This window comes from Pleurodeles waltl, chromosome 4_2 (genome assembly GCF_031143425.1).
Source record: "Pleurodeles waltl isolate 20211129_DDA chromosome 4_2, aPleWal1.hap1.20221129, whole genome shotgun sequence".
NCBI lineage: Eukaryota > Metazoa > Chordata > Amphibia > Caudata > Salamandridae > Pleurodeles > Pleurodeles waltl.
In genome coordinates, this window is record NC_090443.1 from 658,729,527 (window position 1) to 658,745,079 (window position 15,553).

A 15,553-nucleotide genomic window follows, 5' to 3' on the forward strand; every position below is an offset into this window, starting at 1 on the left:
AAATGGGCAGAAGTTACACACCAGGAAGAAAATGACATCCCATAGGTTGGACTCATGTTCCACAGGAGTAAAGGAAAATAGTCTGGGATTTTTGTTGGACAATGACCATCTCACTCCCAGGTAGGGGGTTTGCACAGAGGACCATAAGTCCCTCGACATCCACTTATGGCACCTAGTCACTTGGCGAGTCTCAGCAGGAGCAGAGAGGGCTTGTCCCAAGCTCTAAGCATTAGGTCCAAGAGAGCCTCTATAAATACCAGAAGAGACTCCAAAGAGCCTCTGCAGGCTGCAGACTTTGTCTAGACGTTAGCATTGGAACCCCCATTCAGAAGAGAATGTTCCATAATTCTTGATTGGGAGATGGAGAGACAGTCCAATTCAGGATAGGTGTCCAGACATTTATCATTATGTAAATAAATGTGTGGGCTACCATCACTGTAGTAGAGGAAGGGGAGTATCCAACTTGCTATCATCGTCTTTAATTGACAATTGTGGCCATCAACATGCATCAACATCAGGGTCAAAAAGGGCTATCCAGCATGGTGAGCTGTGGAAGACGTGGTAGAGGCTCGCACATGGGGTCATCCCCAAAAGAAGCCTTAATTATTTCTCTGGCCTTTGTCAGAATACGTTGTTTCTTAGTGGCAGAAAAAGTTGACTCTAGAGCCAATGCTCGAAATGCAATGGTCAGCAAGGCCTTCTCCACAGCTACACACAGTATTCCCAATATACCTAAGTGGCCTTGTGGCATGTCAGAATATGGTTGGCTGGCGACCTCAGGGCTCTTTGGCCAGAAGGTGTACTAGAGTGAGACATAGTGGATGATCTGGAGTATGTTCTGAGAAAAGTCTGCCATTTGCTATTAAAAAGAAAAGTAGCTGAAACTCCAGGCTCAACTTCCACACGATTGAGACTGGCTCGGAAGACTATTTCAAGTATGGAGTGGTAGAGAGATGTGAACAATTGTCAGACCTTTGTGAATGACAAGTAAAGCCCTGAAGGAGAGGACTCCTGTTTGTGAAAAATGTTGCTGTTCTTCTGGGAGGTATGGAGAACTTACCTTTGGAATAAACTACAGCACATCCAAAACGCCTCCGCCAGACTCATCCTGGACATTTCCCGCCATGTACACATCTCCAATCACCTAAGAGACCTCCTCTGGCTTCCTATGGGGGTTGTTGGATGGCTCCGAGGGTCTTGGGATCCAAAGCTGTTGTATGTGTCTTTGATTTTCCAGTGGAAGAAGTTGGCTAGTCTGCTGCAGAGATCCTGAGATGGAGGGATGCTTGCCACTTCCAATTAGGGTTTGGCAAACTCTTTGACCACAGCAAAGAGCTCTTTGGTGTTGTGAGTGGTGGCACTGATACGGTCCTGCAGGGCGGCTTTCCTGGTGCCAATGATGAGGTGGTGGTGGTGGGATTTGGTGGCAGCTTTGAAGGCCTCGAAGTCTTCCGGGGACTTGCTGTTTCTCCATATTTTCTCTAGCCATCTGCAAGTGTGCGTGGAGTCCTGGAGTGTAGAGGAGAACCATTTGTCCTTCTTCAGGTGGTGTTTAGTTGAGGTCTTACGAAGAGGTAGCAGGGTGTTGGCGCATTCGGAGATTCATTGGTGGAAGTTCCGTGCTGAGATGTTAGCGTCTGTGGTGAGGGATGGGGAAGACTTCCTGAGGGTGTTGGTGAGCTGTTCTTTGGTGATTTGGTTCCATTTTCTGCTTGGGGCTCGGAGTGTGCAGAGGTGGATGGTCAGTGAAGTGATGGTGAAGTGGATGCAGTGGTGGTCGGTCCAGTGAAGTGTGGAAGTGTTGTTGATGGTGATGTTGCAGGTGGAAAAGATGGTGTTGAGTGTGTGTCCTGCGATGTGTGTTGGCGGGGTGACTAGTTGCTTTAGTCCTATTGTGGCGAGGTTATCAAGCAGGGGAGTGGTGTTGGTGTTGTTGCCATTTTTAATGTGGTGGTTAAGGTCGCCGAGGAGGAAGTACGAGGAGATGAAAGCGTCAGGAAAAATGATGTTGCCGATGGAGTCGCTGAAGGCTGGTCTGGGCTGGATGGCCTGTAGATGCCGTAGAAGGTTGACTTGGGGGAAGCATGTATCTTGTAACGCAGGTGCTCCATGATGGGGAGGGGAATGTTCTTCCATGTTGGTTGTCAGGTGGAGGGTGGATTGTTTACAAAGGGCCAGGCTGCCACCAGGGAGACAACGCCGGTGCCGATGCCGGGCTTGTCCATGTTTTGGTGAGAAAGATGTCTGGCCGGATGGAGTCTAGTAGGTCCCAGAGGCCTACAGCGTGTTTGTGGAGGGCGTGGATGCTGAGGAGGATGCAGCTGAGATGCTCGGGATGGAGTTGCATGGCTTAGTGCGGAAGGGTCCGGTGCTTGGTGTAGGGTGAGGATGCAGTGGCGGCAGGAAAACGGTCCATGGATGTCTCTGGGTGATGCGAGCTGGCAGGAAGCGGGCGTCCTGTGTTCAGCGCGTAGAGGGTCTCTGCTTTGTAGCGGTGGAAGGTTGGAGGACCAGGGTTCGTGGCGCTGTGTGTGGTCAAGGCACAGACGGGCTTGCTTTTGGCACGTTGTTGGTGCGGCATCTATTAAGAAGGGGAGGGAGGCAGGTGGTCCGGTCAGCTGGAAGGCAGGAGGGCGGGAAAGGGCTTCGCAGGGAGGGGGGCAGGCCGCAAGGGCAGCAACGGCGAGGAATGGAACGCAGGGAGAGTCAAAAGCTGAGGGAGAAAGAAAGAGACAATAAAGAAAGAAAAGAAAAAATAAAGATCACAGAAAAATAAGCAAAAGTAAAAAGTGACAGGAAGATACTTACATACAGATGGCCACTAGACCACCAGGGATGAGGCGCAGGCAGGAGCCTGCAGGTGGAGGTGGGCCTCAAACTGAGAGTCGGGCAGGCTCTCAGTTCAAATGCGGCAGAGGCAGCAGCAACAGGTAAAGCTGCGTAGAGGAGAGTAAGCAGATGCTGACCAGGAGGTCAGAGGAGTCACCCTCTCAGTGCGCAGCGGCCGCCATTAACAAGGGGAGAGATGAGGGTGTCAGGTCACCTGGGAGGCGGGAGGGCGGGACAACGCTTTGCAGAGAGGGGCAGGTCGCAGGAAATGGAATGCAGGAAACACAGGGAGAGTGAAAGGCTTAAGGACAAAGAAAGACAAGAAAGAAAGAAAACAAAATATAAAGATGACAGAAAAATAATCAATAGTAAAAAGTGACGGTAAGATGCTTACATACAGATGGCCACTAGGCCACCAGGTATGAGGGGCAAGCGGAAGCCTGCGGGTGGAGGTGGGCCACGAACTGAGAGTCAGGCAGGTGGAGCTGTGCAGAGGCGAGCGAGCAGACGCTAACCAGGTCAGAGGAGTCACCGCAGAACACCGCTTAGGATACAGCTGCTCAGGATATTGAGTTGATTACACTAAACAGAATAAATGCATACTTAACCGAAATATATTTTCAATTACATCAAATTAGGTCACAGAATCATGCGAAGGCAGTAAGTGGAGGAAACTCAGACCCCAACATCTTAACCTTCTGTTATGATCTTAAGTAGGTTTTCAAAGACAAATGCGCAAAGCTAGGTACAGGGACTTGAAGCAAGAAAATCACAGACTACTTATCAATAACCTTTATGCAGCATTCGTCCTTTCCACTCTTTCCATCAATGTGTAACATGCTCTGTGAGGTTCCCAATGGGACTTGCCATGGCCCTCCCTAAGAGTTGTGGTGCCATTAACAATTAAATCAACATGCGAATGCACAACGCATACCTGCATCTGCTGTGACAATCCTGGAAGTGAAGTGAGAGCTCAAACCACACCTACTAAGGGCCCTCACATCAGTGGAACGGTTACATTTGTGCTTCCGAAGAAAGTCTTTTGATACCACATGCATCAGAATTTGCTTCAATAATACTTACATCCCCACATCATATATACTTTTTGTACATTTTTAATCATCAATCCTTTTTCTTTTTAACATTTTTGCAGATATTGACTTATTTACTGTAATATTGTTTTGATGCTGCTGTACATGTGATACATGTAGCAAACGAAAGCCTTGCTGCTTGTGCTAAACTGCCAAGTGTACGCTCAGGATTCCTAAACGAAACCTGCATTTACTTTCAGGTGATCGACTGTTTTGACGTTATGGGAACTCAGAGACAGAGGGTACTCCTACCTCCCACAGCTTTAAGATTCTGGTTTCCTTGCAACACAGCCTATATTGGTGGATTTAGGGTTGGACATTTTGATTAAATTAATATTCATACATTAGGCTAGTTTAATTTTTACACAATTCGTGACAGTTTCCATTTCATTATTCATAAATAAAAAGACAAACTTACTCAACTCTCCAAGAAATCTTCCTCCATGGGAAATCCATGTTATCACCAACACCTATGAAATCAGAATCAGACTCAGAAACAAAGAATAACTTGGAAGAATATAAATATTTAATAAATTGCCTCAAATTGAATACGAACCTTCTACACGGTACACTTCAATGTCCACCAAGGTTTTGTCATCTCCATGTATGTCCTTACTTTTAAATTCGTAATCATTTGTAGCATCTGAGCGAACTTGCATACCGGTACTTAGAAACTGCAATGCTATATTTCCAAAGGTAGGCCCATGCTGTGAAACGTCATAAATTGCAGCATTCGAGTTTTTAACAGGAATTTTTATAGTAATGGGGATTGTTTCCTCTGTGTTAATTCCGAAGATAAATGCTTCATCATCTTTTACGAATACCTGTCTTGACCTGAAGCCTTCACTTGAAAACCCTCCAAAAATATACCCTGAATTATTATACCCAACCACTAAGGTAGATCCCTGTGCATCACATTTACTATGAAATGCTTGAGGAGTGAACCCGTGGTCACTTCCCTTATACACAAGGCACAAGCGAGCATTTCCCAGGAGCTGGCAGAGTTGTTTTTCAATATCTTTTCTTAACCTTGACCGGACTTCAGACATTCTTTAGGATCTAAAGAAATATAAAAGAAAACATAAATGTATTATTAAAGTGAAGCCTAATTTAAATTAGCGGTGAATTAAGACTCATCCTGCCACAGACTAATTATAATTGTACAAACCAAAAGTAAAATACACAAAAGTTCATTTTATGACACCTGGATGGATGCGGTACAAATTTCGTTCGAGTACCTCAGGAAATACCTAATATTTATCTTGTCATTTCTAGACTGGCATTTTCATAGACTTCTAGATGAGACAAGTCAAACCACTCTTAACTGAATGGAGGCAAATACAGAAAGTAAACACCTGCTAGATTTAGCTCATTTATTTATTTATATTTATGAACAGTTAAACTAATCGGCGTAAAATGTACTCCTGTCGGATTTATCAGCTAAGTTTTAAAGCGTACCTGCAGATCTTCTGTCTCAACCTATGTGACCAGCAGATACAAGAGAAATCACTCAGGCTTCACAATACCTGAGGGTGCTCTCTGACCCTGGTTGAGAAAAACTACCTGCTGTTGTAACTTATAGCTTTCTTTAACCCTATGCTATTTAGCCATAGGCGGAGAGATGTATGAGACAGCGTTTCTTTACCCTATGACTTTCATGGACCACGACTTAAGCATTACTGGAATCCAGGGAAATCCACTGGATCATTTTTAGAATCCAGGAACTCCCACAGAGTAATTATTGGATTTTGGGAGCCCCAGCCTAACCATTTCAATGATTTGACCCGCGAAACAAAATGCAAACACACAAATAAGCATTCATCCAACATATACACAAGTGATAAAATATTCAAAAAATACCACAGATAAATATATAGAAATTAAAATGTCATTTTTAAGGGGAAAGGTTTAGTTTCTGTATATTTAGGTGAGGCTACCCATCACCCATACTATATTGTTTTATGCACATGAACTCCTCTCTTGAATAAATCTGAGGATACTAAGTTCATTTTTAGAGTTCAATTTCAAATTCCTTCACATATACAGAACATTTTAAAATATTCAATTTGATACTTTGCTCCTTTATTTACATAAACTTTGTTAATCTAGGTAGGCGTGGCAGACCGCCAGGCCACAACCAATAGTATAATAAATATCACCTTCAAACACCTTCTGCTTGTGACAGTCACTCATAATGATTAGGCTAAATCAACACCAAAAGAGTAACTAATATTCTACTGCCAGTGTTCAAGGATTAATATAAACAGCCCCCTCAGATTTCTTAGGAATTAGTGCATTTTTAATGATAGTACAGCTGCGGAAATCAGTAACTTTGTCATAGCAATGTTCAGTGAAACCTGACCTTGAGGAAAGTCAAACACAAAGGTCTAAAGAAAGGAGCAAAATAATACGCATATACTCTACTTGTGGATACCATAGCAATATGGCCATTCATATAGTGACAAGTAAAAGCTAGTCACTAAGTGCATCAATAATTGGTGTTATTACCCATCCTAATAGTATTAATTTTACAGACATGGATTGAGCATGAGACCAACAAGTATAAACCAGGGTACTCAACCAATGTAACTAGCTTGTTTGGAGTACACTGAAATGTAACAATTAACAACCCCAGAGGCTCTCTTTTTCATTTGAAGAAAAAAAAGAAATCACATTTAACATCATTTATTGTTTGCAATTAATTTAAATTAATTACGGAATTGGTCGGGGAACTATTAGAAATTGGGTGGTTGGTTGACCATGGTCTGAGCCCTGTTCAAGCAGCAACCACAATTCTTGCCAGGGTAAGGCACAAGGAAACCCGCACAGAGGAGTCGCGCTTAACTTAGAGGCAATGTGCAAGCATTTGTGTAACACTTCAAACAGTAAAACTGTGAGAAAAAAAAAAACACACAAAAGATTCCACACCAGGTTAGAAAAATTGAGTTTAATTTAATAAATAAGACCAAAAGAGATATTGAGTTTAAATTTTTTTTTAGAGAAAATAGCGGCAAAATGTTTAAAGCGACAACTGTGGCTATTTGGTCATGCTGGACTGAGACAAAGTCACAAGTTCAGGCCGACCACGAAAGAGAGTGGGACGGCTGCAGGAACCCAGTTAGGCCTGCTGAATGAAGTACCTTCAATCCTGGTTTGCAGAGCATTGTGTGGATCCTCATAGATGAGTTACAGAGTCAAAGCGATGCGTTGGTTCTGAGATGTGGCAAGGCTGCAATGCAAAGGCCTGTGTCTTCATCGAGGATCCTATTGGCGGGGCTTCCAATGCTAAGGCCGGCATTGAGGATGCAGGGCCATATGTACGAACACATTTTTCTATAGACATAGAATGGGTAAAAATCTTTCATACATCTGTCCCGCAGTGCCCAGTCTGGATGAGGCATCAGTTCCTGAGACCTGTGAGGCTGCGATGCCGAGACCGGTATTATTATTGAGGCTGCTGTCAACGGGGGGTCCGAGGACCTGCATCGAGGATGCATAACACAGTGGCCGTTCCGAAGCCTTTGCGTGGGCAATGCAGGTCTTCTCAACAGGTCCAATCCACAGGGCAGTAGAAATGCGTTTGTTCTGCTCTCCACTGGTTTCAATGGTTTGAAGCCTGTTTTGTCCTTGAGGCTTCAGATTAGGAGGCCAACAATCTAACCCTTGGAGTCACTGTGGGTTCTGGTTTCAAGAGATGCAGGCCCAGTCCTCGACACCCAGGCAAGAAGGCAGCAGGTCAGCACAGCAAAGGAAAAGTCCCACAGAGTGCAGTCCTGCAGAGTCACTGTGTGTTCAGCAGCACAGCAGTACTTCTTCCTGGCAGAGTACTCACGGGTCCAGAAGTGTACTGAAGAGATGGTGTCTTCGGTCCTTTTTTTTTATATACAGTTGGGCCTTTGAAGTGGGGAAAAGCTTCTAGGGGCATGCCTTTGAAGTACACAGATGCTCTACCTTTCCTCCCCTGGCTTCAGACTAACTACAGTGGGTATGCAGCCGAGACAGGACACAGCCTATTCAGGTGTAAGCGAGGCTGGGTCCAGCTCCTCCCTTCTATCCTGCCAGTAATGGCCCATCCAGTTACACCTAAGCTCCCATTGTGCACAGCTGTCCAGGAGGAATAGACAAAGCCCAACTGACAACTATACCCAGTCATGTGACCAGAGACAGGCTGCAGATACCAAAAGGCTAAGGGAAAAAAGCCAACTTTCGGAAAGTGGTATTTTCAGAATTGTAATTTAAAATCTACCCATAAGTTAGGATTGTATACTAGAATTCCAGAGATACCAAACAAGAACTATTAATTTCCTCCCATTTGGAAGTGACATTCATTAAATGTAATTAGGTTACTACAATGTTATCCTATAGGAGAGGTAGGCCCTGCAGTAGTGAAAAACGAATTTTAGAGTTTTTCACTACCAGGACATATAAAACTTGAAAATACATGTCCAACTTTTTAAATACTTTGCACCTTGCCCTCTGGGCTGTTCAGAACCAACACCACGGGTGACCTATATGTATTAAAAGGAAAGTTTGGGCCTGGCAAAAGGTTTACTTTACCAACTCAAAATGGCAATTTACAACTGCACACACAGGATCTGTAAAGGCATGCCACAGATAGGTTTAAGGGGCACAATCACTGCTCCAGACCCATTAATAGCATTTGATTCACAGGCCCTAGGTACATATAGTACCACCTTCCTAGGAACTTAAAAGTCAATTAAATATTCCAATTTGGTAAAATCCAATGATACCATATGCACAGGCATTTTAGCAGTGATTAGCAGTGGTAAAGTTCAGAGTCCTAAGGCCAACAAAAATAAATTCAGCAAAAAAGTAGGAGGAGCAAAGAAAACGTTTGGGAGTGACCCTGCAAAAAGGGTCAGGTCCAACAGGAACTATGTGGAAATGTAGACTGCAAAAATATATTTTGCAAAAGCTCAAACTTATTAAACGTTTCCTCACAAAAATCTCAATCAGCACATAATCCCTTTTTCAAGCACTTGACACCAAACATGATGGACTGGCATTAACAAAGGTGAATTAGCCCACTGTTAAAATAAGAGGCTAATTAGTTTAGATTACATTATAATTTAGAAACAGGGTGTTAGACCTCACAACCTTGGCATTATTTTCACCAAGACTCTTTGTCTTCACTCCTCCTGTTTTGCTGAATTTTATTTCTTTGGCCTTAGGACTCTGCACACGTTACCACTGATAACCAGTGCTGAAGTGATTGTGCTTTCTTCTCTAAAAATTGTAAAATTAGCTTACACCCAATTGGCACATTTAATTTATTTGTGTGTCCCTAGCAAAGAGGTAATATATGTACCTAGGGCCAGTAAATTAAATGTGACTAGTGGGCCTGCGGCACTTGTTGTGCCACCCACTAAAGTAGCCTTTTGAAACATGTCTCAGGCCTGCCACTACAGCCTGCATGTGACGTTTCAACTGCCATTTTAACCTGGCAAAATCAATCTTTCTCCAGGCCTAAACCTGTCTTTTTTGTACATATTAAGTGCCCCTTAGGGTGGCTTGCTATGTAATTAAAAGGATGGACATGCACTGTTAAGTTGTATGTGTCCTGGTAGTGAAGAACAACTAAGGCCCGGCTCTCTTACTGGATAACATTGGGTTACCTAATTACATTTAATAAGTGATAACTTTTGATTTGAAACAGGTAGGAATGTCATGTTTACACACAAATGAAATGTAGTCTTTGATGGTAAAGTCCGATTTTGTCAAAATTGAGAAACTTGGCATTTTCTTGTCTTAACCTTTTGATGCCTGCAGACTGTGTCCCAAGTCACATGAACGACTGTAGTTGACAGTTGGCCTTTGCATATTACTCCTAGACAGGGACACAAAGGGGGATTAGTTGATGGAAGGATGAGCCACTCAGCCAGGATAGCAGGATCAAAGTTGTTCCCTGCCCCACATACATTTCAAAGGCCTACCTCCGGTACATTCACAAAGAACCTGACATCATTCTTCTGTCACACTATGCTCCTTGGAACCTACCAGAGGAAGGTAAGAACTTTCCAGAGCTAGATGTGAAGGTAGGCCAGTGTGTTTCCCTGGCACCAGGTATGAATATTTGATTTCCAGAGTCACTGTTCTCTACACTCCTGGAGCAGAAGACTTCAGAAGGACTACCTTGTAGTTCAGAGGACCCCCCTGTTGCATGTGCACTCCCTTGTTTTCCAGAGGCCTGTCTTCTTCTTTGAAGGTCTGCCCCAGTGCTTGACAAGTTATTTGAACCCAAGACTACCAAAGTGACTCCAAGGGTCAGGTGACTGACCTCCAGTTTTGAGCTATTGGGACAAAAAGCTATAGAGCCGTCCCTTCAACTACCCAGCAGACTTGCTGCAACTGGGTCCCCAATAGGTGCCTCCCCAGGTACTGGGCTGTTTACTGGCATTAGAATGCACCCCCTGGAAATAAAAGGCCATATTCTGAAGTTTTGGGCACTTGGCAACCACAAATGGGTCCATATGCACTGATATCTTGACACCTGCGAAAATCGCAAATGTGAAGCTCTGATGAATTTGACTCTTTGCACTACAGCTTCTGCCAGCAACGATCTGCAATGTGGGATCTGCATTTCATGCTACAGCATATACAGTCTGTGCTGACTACAAATGTGAAGTTCCAGCAATGACCATGTGAGACACCCGACCAGGTCTTTGTGCTACAGCGTCAACCATCTGCAACACCTGGCTTGCTCTTCATGCTACAGCTACGACCATCTGCTAAACTCTCCCTGGTCCTTGCAGCCTTCTACCCCACAAACTGGACTCTTCTAGCTAGTCTTTTAAGAATGTAACTTTTTCAGCAGGCCTAACATGGTTCCTTTATCTGTCCGTGCGCTAGGGCTGTCGGCCTGAACTTTTGACTTTCCGAGAGTCTAGCACGACCAGATGCCCGCGAGTGGCGATTTGTGTTCATAGGTGCTAAAATTACCTAAATTTTGAAACTGCATATCTCCAGTTTTACTGATTAGATTTTTGTTAATTCTATTTATTACATTTTATTCTAGTTCTGTTAATCACCATTTTTTCTTTGTGTTTTGTTTTCCCTTTATTACTGTTGATGTGCTGCATAAATACTTTAGACTTTCCCTCTACTTCAAGCCTGACTGCTTTTAACCAGAGGATTAGGCAAAGGTCAATTTAACAATTTTTGCGGTTCACCCTTACAAGGATTGTGGTTGTTGCTTGAGAAGAGTACTCACTCCACTCAGCCAATAACCCAATTGGGTCAGGAGTACTAAGGCATTTTGCAGTCACAGAGGATTTGATTTTCAAAATGGGACCATTTGCATCTTCAAAATGACCTTTTGGTATGTACCAAATCCAAATTGCTACTCAGTAACACCTTACCAAATCAAAGTTTGGGTTTGCCACTGCATACTACTTCGGTTTTTGGAAGGGGTGTCAGAGTGCCTCTTCTGAATAATGATTCACAATTGGCTGTGTTAATGTTGTGCAACCGAAATCCAGTTGCAAAATATTAGTTTACCAACTGCAAAAAGGTAGTGGTAACCCATTTTCAAAATGGAAGGACTCGAAGAGAGCCCTTCCCTTTTGTGAATAATGACAAATATATTTTTTAAGACTAAGCAGTGATATACGGGACCACTGCATAGTCATAAAAACATGTTTATTATTAAAGATTTTATTCTTGTTAAATATCCAGGTTTTTTTTAAGGAAATTTGGATTCTTTAGAAAGAAAATATTGCTTATTTCAGAACATTCACAGACAGGCTGGTCTGCTGATCCCAGCAGGCCACCATCCTTTTGATGGCAGTGAATCATTGTGTGGCATTAATATTCATGACAATGGTCAAACTGTCACCCACTACAATTCACTATTTTGCAAACTGACTTATTACTAAATAGGTCAGTTTGTTCGCAAAATACCACAATGGATGCAGAAACACAATTTGTCAACTGCAACTCGTATTTTGAGAAAAATGTTCATTACATCTGGCCCAATATTTTTTTTGGTTTAGCTTGGTAGCACTGCTCTCTTTAAACCAACTGTTACACACAAGGAACCGCTGGATGATTGTAATGTTTTTCCAAATGGGGAGAAAAAAGTGCAACACAATCTCCAAGGTGGAGTCTGAGTGTTTGGGGTTTGATGGAGGCCATTAAATACCTCTGGTACAGAATCATCCTCTTGTAGCAGATCTACCTCTGAGGGAAAGGGAGTTCTGGCACACATAGCAGCAAGTAAAGACGTGCAAGAAGGAAGTGCTGGAATTAAAAACATGTTCTGGTCAGGCCTTTCACTTGTTTCGGATTAGGACATGCTCCTGCCAGAGGTGGCAGAAAAAGAAGACACTAAGAGTATGGCCTGCAGAAAGACCAAGGTCCAGCTTGGGGAACATAGCAGCAACATCGGATACGCCAAAATAACACAAATGAACAGCCATTTGTGTGCGGAAAAACATACAGAAAATGACTTCAATTGGAAAATATTAGAGACACTAGACCAAACTGACTCCAATGCAGAAAATGTCCTATTCCAGAAAGAACACTGCCAAGTGTATCCCCTGAAAACTTTTGACAAAGGTCTGAACGACAATAGTCCATGGGTGGCCCACATAAGTTAAACATTACATGAGAAGGGAGATCAAATAGCTGGGAACTCAGCGCGGTTAGGATGAAATGTAAAGAACACAACTCTTACCCTCATAGAATATCTAGATATGCTAAGAAAAATCTCCACAGAACATCAGAGAGGTAGATAGGAGATACTTCCTTTCTATTTCCATTATACATCTCTCTTCACCTGTTATAAGAGAGGGGAGAGTGGGAAAGCTCTTCAACGTGACTGAGATATTAAGTGATTAGGTTCATCCTAATCGTTGTCATCTTCAGCAAGAAACTATGTACTAGATCAGAGGTCCTCAAACGTTTTGATGCCGGACCACCTCTCAAAAATGTTTAGGTTTAAGGACACCCTTAGAAAAACCTTCTAGAACCTGGTACTCCTCATCATCGACAATCATAAATGTCCCCAATTCCCACGGCAAATCATTTTTACACTGAAGTAATAATATTAAACAGTGTTTAGCACACCAAAGGTCAGTGAGTGTGGTTGAGAGGTCAAAGGTGTGGCTAAAAACAAAGGTCCTCACTTATGAGGAATTGGCATAGGGCAGAGCTGCAAGCCTTCTTGCTAAATTGCCCTAGGCCAACACAAAAGGGCAGGAATGGACAACATTTATGAAATACTGCATTCCTGTCCTTTTCCCCCTGCTCTGGCTCACAAATTGCTGCCTGGCGCCAATCTAGATAGGATTGTTTTTGTGCAGGAAGACGCACCTTCCTGCACAAAAACAATCCAGAGAGGCATTTTTCTCTTTCTATTTGTTTTGCAGGATGCAATACACACAGAAAGAGGAAAAAACGAGGATAAATGAAAACTTCCTCCTCAATACGTCTGCTCTGGGGAGGCATAAGGTTTTGGCACTGCTCCAGTTTACCTGATTTTGAAAATATATGGCAGCATCAAAATCCATGGGTGTTGCGTCAGAACAGCCACTGCAACGCCCATGGGATGCCTCCTTGACGCAGAGTAAGGCAACGCAGCGGCTTGCACTGCTTTGCCTTACTCAATATCTATGAGGCCATGCAAAGCCACACAGGGTGGCTTTGCATGGCCTCATAGGTACGATTGACAGGCTTGTGCTGCCAGAGAGTCAAAAAAGGTGATTCTCTGGTGAAGCAAGCCGCTCATAAACAAGTTCCAAAATATGCTGTACGTTTATTTAGGTCTGTCACCATCAGGTAGCTACATATAAAATAAAGTTGTTACTCAGTGGGAAACGAACTGTAGTGCATTAAGAAACCTCAATTAGTTAATGCACTGCAGAGGTCTGTGTGTATCCGGAGAGGACTGAAAGCACAATGAATATGTAAGTCATTATTTTACATTTGCATTTCACAAAGTATAAAATAGACTACTACAAAATGTGCAAAATGTTTTACCCTAAGATAGCGCTTCCAAAATATAGATTTTAGTAATATGCAGAATAGGTAATTGTAGGAAAGTACCATCTTGCCTGGCATGTTAGCCCCATATTTCACTGTATATATGTTGTTTTAGTTGTATGTGTCACTGGGACCCTGCCAGCCAGGGCCCCAGTGCTCATAAGTGTGCCCTGTATGTGTTACCTGTGTTATGACTAACTGTCTCACTGAGTGTAGGAAGTTGGCTCTGTATGTGCTATTTCAAAGTAAGGAATAGCATGCACAGAGTCCAAGGGTTCCCCTTAGAGGTAAAATAGTGGTAAAAATAGATAATACTAATGCTCTATTTTGTGGTAGTGTGGTCGAGCAGTAGGCTTATCCAAGGAGTAGTGTTAAGCATTTGTTGTACATACACATAGACAATAAATGAGGTACACACACTCAGAGACAAATCCAGCCAATAGGTTTTTGTATAGAAAAATATCTTTTCTTAGTTTATTTTACGAACCACAGGTTCAAATTCTACATGTAATATCTCATTCGAAAGGTATTGCAGGTAAGTACTTTAGGAACTTCAAATCATCAAAATTGCATGTATACTTTTCAAGTTATTCACAAATAGCTGTTTTAAAAGTGGACACTTAGTGCAATTTTCACAGTTCCTAGGGGAGGTAAGTTTTTGTTAGTTTAACCAGGTAAGTAAGACACTTACAGGGCTTAGTTCTTGGTCCAAGGTAGCCCACCGTTGGGGGTTCAGAGCAACCCCAAAGTCACCACACCAGCAGCTCAGGGCCGGTCAGGTGCAGAGTTCAAAGCGGTGCCCAAAACACATAGGCTAGAATGGAGAGAAGGGGGTGCCCCGGTTCCGGTCTGCTTGCAGGTAAGTACCCGCGTCTTCGGAGGGCAGACCAGGGGGGTTTTGTAGGGCACCGGGGGGGACACAAGCCCACACAGAAATTTCACCCTCAGCAGCGCGGGGGCGGCCGGGTGCAGTGTAGAAACAAGCGTCGGGTTTTCAATGTTAGTCTATGAGAGATCTCGGGATCTCTTCAGCGCTGCAGGCAGGCAAGGGGGGGTTTCCTCGGGGAAACCTCCACTTGGGCGAGGGAGAGGGACTCCTGGGGGTCACTCCTCCAGTGAAAGTCCGGTCCTTCAGGTCCTGGGGGCTGCGGGTGCAGGGTCTCTCCCAGGCGTCGGGACTTTAGGTTCAAAGAGTCGCGGTCAGGGGAAGCCTCGGGATTCCCTCTGCAGGCGGCGCTGTGGGGGCTCAGGGGGGACAGGTTTTGGTACTCACAGTATCAGAGTAGTCCTGGGGTCCCTCCTGAGGTGTTGGATCGCCACCAGCCGAGTCGGGGTCGCCGGGTGCAGTGTTGCAAGTCTCACGCTTCTTGCGGGGAGCTTGCAGGGTTCTTTAAGCTGCTGGAAACAAAGTTGCAGCTTTTCTTGGAGCAGGTCCGCTGTCCTCGGGAGTTTCTTGTCTTTTCGAAGCAGGGGCAGTCCTCAGAGGATGTCGAGGTCGCTGGTCCCTTTGGAAGGCGTCGCTGGAGCAGGATCTTTGGAAGGCAGGAGACAGGCCGGTGAGTTTCTGGAGCCAAGGCAGTTGTCGTCTTCTGGTCTTCCGCTGCAGGGGTTTTCAGCTAGGCAGTCCTTCT

At 44.0% G+C, this 15,553-nt stretch overlaps 1 protein-coding gene across 3 annotated transcripts in view; it reads right to left on the reverse strand.

The window, feature by feature from the left end:
• LOC138293162 (interferon-induced protein 44-like) overlaps positions 1 to 15,553 on the reverse strand; it is a 302,295-nt gene that overhangs the window by 226,804 nt on the left and 59,938 nt on the right. For all 3 annotated transcript variants that reach the window (XM_069232222.1, XM_069232220.1, XM_069232221.1), the window contains exons 2-3: positions 4,477 to 4,979; positions 4,339 to 4,390 (exon numbers count right to left, since the gene is read on the reverse strand). In XM_069232222.1, the coding sequence (XP_069088323.1) occupies positions 4,339 to 4,390; positions 4,477 to 4,969 (545 nt within the window). In that variant the 5' untranslated portion in view covers positions 4,970 to 4,979. The remainder of the gene's footprint in view (positions 1 to 4,338; positions 4,391 to 4,476; positions 4,980 to 15,553) is intronic.